The 3178-nt window shown below is 60.5% G+C and overlaps 1 protein-coding gene across 1 annotated transcript in view; it reads right to left on the reverse strand.

The window, feature by feature from the left end:
* The window catches only part of LOC104125345 (tumor protein p53-inducible nuclear protein 2), a 16074-nt gene extending 13178 nt beyond the window's left edge, over positions 1-2896 (reverse strand). The window contains exon 1 of the mRNA XM_035893329.1: positions 2559-2896. Coding sequence (XP_035749222.1) covers positions 2559-2682 — 124 coding nt within the window. The 5' untranslated portion in view covers positions 2683-2896. The remainder of the gene's footprint in view (positions 1-2558) is intronic.
* Positions 2897-3178: the final 282 nt, after the last annotated feature.

A 3178-nucleotide genomic window follows, 5' to 3' on the forward strand; every position in this document is an offset into this window, starting at 1 on the left:
CCTCATGTTGGGCTCCCTGGCCTACCGACCCCCGTCCCTGGCCTCACCGGCCTACCCAGACCCATCCCTGGCCTCACTGGGGGCATCCGAGGGAACTGGTCTTGGGGTGTGGGGTGGGGGATGATACGCGGTGCAGGATCTACATGGACCCTGTGGCTGGGCGAGGGTGCGGGAGACATCAGAGGTGAATGTGCTCTTGCGGTGGAGAAACGTGAAGCACATGAAGCACGGGGCTGGCATTCGCCACCCGGCATGTGCCCGGCCCCTCCGCAGGCGATGCCCTGGCCCGGGCCTCAGGGCAGGCCACAATCAGCCTTGTGAACATGAGAGCGCCTTTCCCCAGGCCAGTGGATATCAAGCTATTAATAGTTGTCAACATGCCGGGCTGGAGATTATCTGTCAGCCTGGAGACAGTCGCTGCGCCCGGCCAGAGCGATCCCAGTCTGGCAGCGCTCCCACAACAGCGGGGCTCTGGATGCGGGGAGCAGGGGACCTGGCATGGCCGAGCGCCAGCCACCCATAGCTACCTGTCCCCATCCCTTGCCAAGGTGGGCTTTAATGTCACAAGGAGCATGACAGGGTTCCCCAAATTCCCAAGTGACTTGCAGCCGTGTCACTACGCACGGGGAAATGCTCTTTGCTTCCTCCCTGGGTGCTGAGCAGAGCCAGGCTGGGTGATGGCGGGGATCTGAAATGCTCTTGGGAGAGCTGGTTAATTTGGATGCATTTTGCAACACATGGGTCAAAGCCCTGGCTGAGAGGGAACAAATCTGGAGGCTTGTTGGGTGTCCCCGAGGCTGGGAGGGAGCCAGGCTGTGAGATGCTTGCGGCCACTGGGGCTCAGAGGTGAAGGATGGGGGCTGGAGCCAGTGGGTTTAGTTTTTAAAGTGCTTTGCATAACTCCAGCCTCAGAAATAGGGCTGAAATAAATCGGCCCCTCACTGGCCAGGGAATGCCATGCGAAAAGGCAGTGGCGGTGGGGATTAGCAGTGGGGTGGCAGTCCCAGGCAGGCACGCTGCTGAAAGCTGGCTCTGTACTGGGAACCTGGCCCTGCTGAGCCGGCTGCAGTCCCGGGCCCAGGGGACCAGGGCACAGCCCAGCCTTCCTCTGCCTGGGGAAACTCCTGGCTCCCCCTGGCACGCTTTGGGCACACTGCAGCCATTGCCAGCTGGCCCCAGCACGCAGCGGCTGCGTGCCCACTGCTCCAGGGAACTCCTTGCAGCCAGCCCCCTCCCGTGTCACTGCTGTGAGCCCCCCTGGACAGACCCGATCACCCAGAGGACCGGGAATCCTCCATGGCTGTCCCATGCCCACGCCACCCACCCACCTCCACCAGCTCCCACCAGGCACAGGCTGTCCCTGACCCCCATCCCAGGCTTGTCCATGCTCCAGTTCTCCTCTCCAGCTCACCGCATGAGGGAAAAACCCTAACAAATGACTCACATCATGAAAACGGGCTCTGCCCAGCACACAGGCAACAGGCAGGGAGAAGAGATGCCTGCAAGAGGGAGGACGAAACCCTCCTCCTAAACCCACAGGATATATTGGTGATCCCCTGGGCTGGGGCACCACAGAGAACCGGAGGCTGCAAAAGCAGCTGGGGGCCACTGAGGAGCTCCTGCACAGGCAGCCTTGTTTGTCTAAGCTGGCTGCTCGCTTTGCAAGCCAAAGGTCATAAAATTATCATTGCAATTGGTTGAGTCATTGCTCCTACAATAGCAACACCAAGGCCTTAACAGAGCTGGAGAAGCTCCTGGCACACAAGGAATTTTACCAGCCTAGTTGGTGTCAAAGGGGGCTCTGGATGGTTGTCACCATCCCTGGGAACAGGCAACCCTAGGTACAGGGACCTTGGGCCAACCAGCCCTTGTCTGAGTGCTGTTGGCATGGGCACTGGGAATGATGTGGTAAGATAAGACCTTTGGAGTTGAGATTGGCTCCCCTGATGGACTCAAATGACCCAAATGTTGCCTGATTGCCGGCAGCATGTCCCCAGCCCCGGCCCCCCACCAGCACCCAGGGACAGAGCTTTCCCCCAGGGGAACAGGCTCCCGGTTTGCTTTTGGCAGGGGCATCGTGGGGAGCTCAGCTCCTTTGCCCAGCTCCTCCCGACAAAGTGCTGCCCACGGCATGGCTTAGCCAAGGCCATGTCACTGCCACAGCTCACAGGCAGAGAGCCCCTGTGGGTTGGCGTCCCCCACCAAGCCGCTGGTGGGCAGGATCACACCAAAACCCTGGGCGGGTGCTGTGCCAGGGTCCCATCCCGCTGTGGAGGCATCTGGAGGCTCCAGGGTGGCAGCAGCCCTCACTGGGACTGCTGCTGCTGCTGCTCCCACGCTGGCAGAAAGTGGGAAGCACCACTGGGAGAGGACAGGGAAATAGCAGGAGCAGGTTGGGGGCTGCACGGGGGTGGGGGGACCAGGGGAGGAGGGATGAAGGGCAGAGCTGATCACGTGTGGTGGCAGCTCATCTGCTGTCATCTCAAGGGGTTTGCCCAGCTCCAAGAGACAAGGTGCAGCAGAGGCTGCAGGAAACCAGTCCTCCCTGCTTTTCTCACCTGCAAGATCAATTATGAGCCAGCCATCCTCCTCCTCCTCCTCCTCAACAAAGGGCTTGGGCTCCTCCAGGCCTTCTGGCGTGTTGCTGTCACTGAAGAAGAGGCTGGTGAGACGCTGAAACATGGTGGGGAGTGGTCCAGCAGGATGGACGGTGAGTTAGATCTACTGCTGAGCACCGGGTTCCAGGCGCGGAGGTGGGAGCGACAGGCAGCGAGGGGAAAAAACAGCACTCGAGGTCTCGGTGGTGGCGGAGATGCTTTACTGCTAACGAAGTTGTAGCTGAGTTAAATGGCGTGTAGTGCAATTCTGAGGTTCTTCACTCTGCGTCAGTGCAAAGGCCTGCAGAAGGGAAAGAAAAAAGGAATAATGCATTTGGACTGCTTGGCAGTGTGGCCCTCCTGCATCCCGGGGGGCTCAGACAGGCCCGAGGGGACAGAGAAAAGGCGGCTCTGGCCATGAGCTGTCCCAGCTGCTGGCATCTCCCAGGGTGCCATGTCTGAAAGCATTAGCCAAGGGCTAGGTGCCCACACCCTGCAGCCCCCTGCCTGCACCCATCCCTGCATCGCATCCCCTTCCCCACGGGCGGCGCGTCCCTGGGGGCCCATCTCCAGAGCTGGCG

This window comes from Egretta garzetta, unplaced genomic scaffold, assembly GCF_000687185.1.
Source record: "Egretta garzetta isolate BGI_Z169 unplaced genomic scaffold, ASM68718v1 scaffold440, whole genome shotgun sequence".
NCBI lineage: Eukaryota > Metazoa > Chordata > Aves > Pelecaniformes > Ardeidae > Egretta > Egretta garzetta.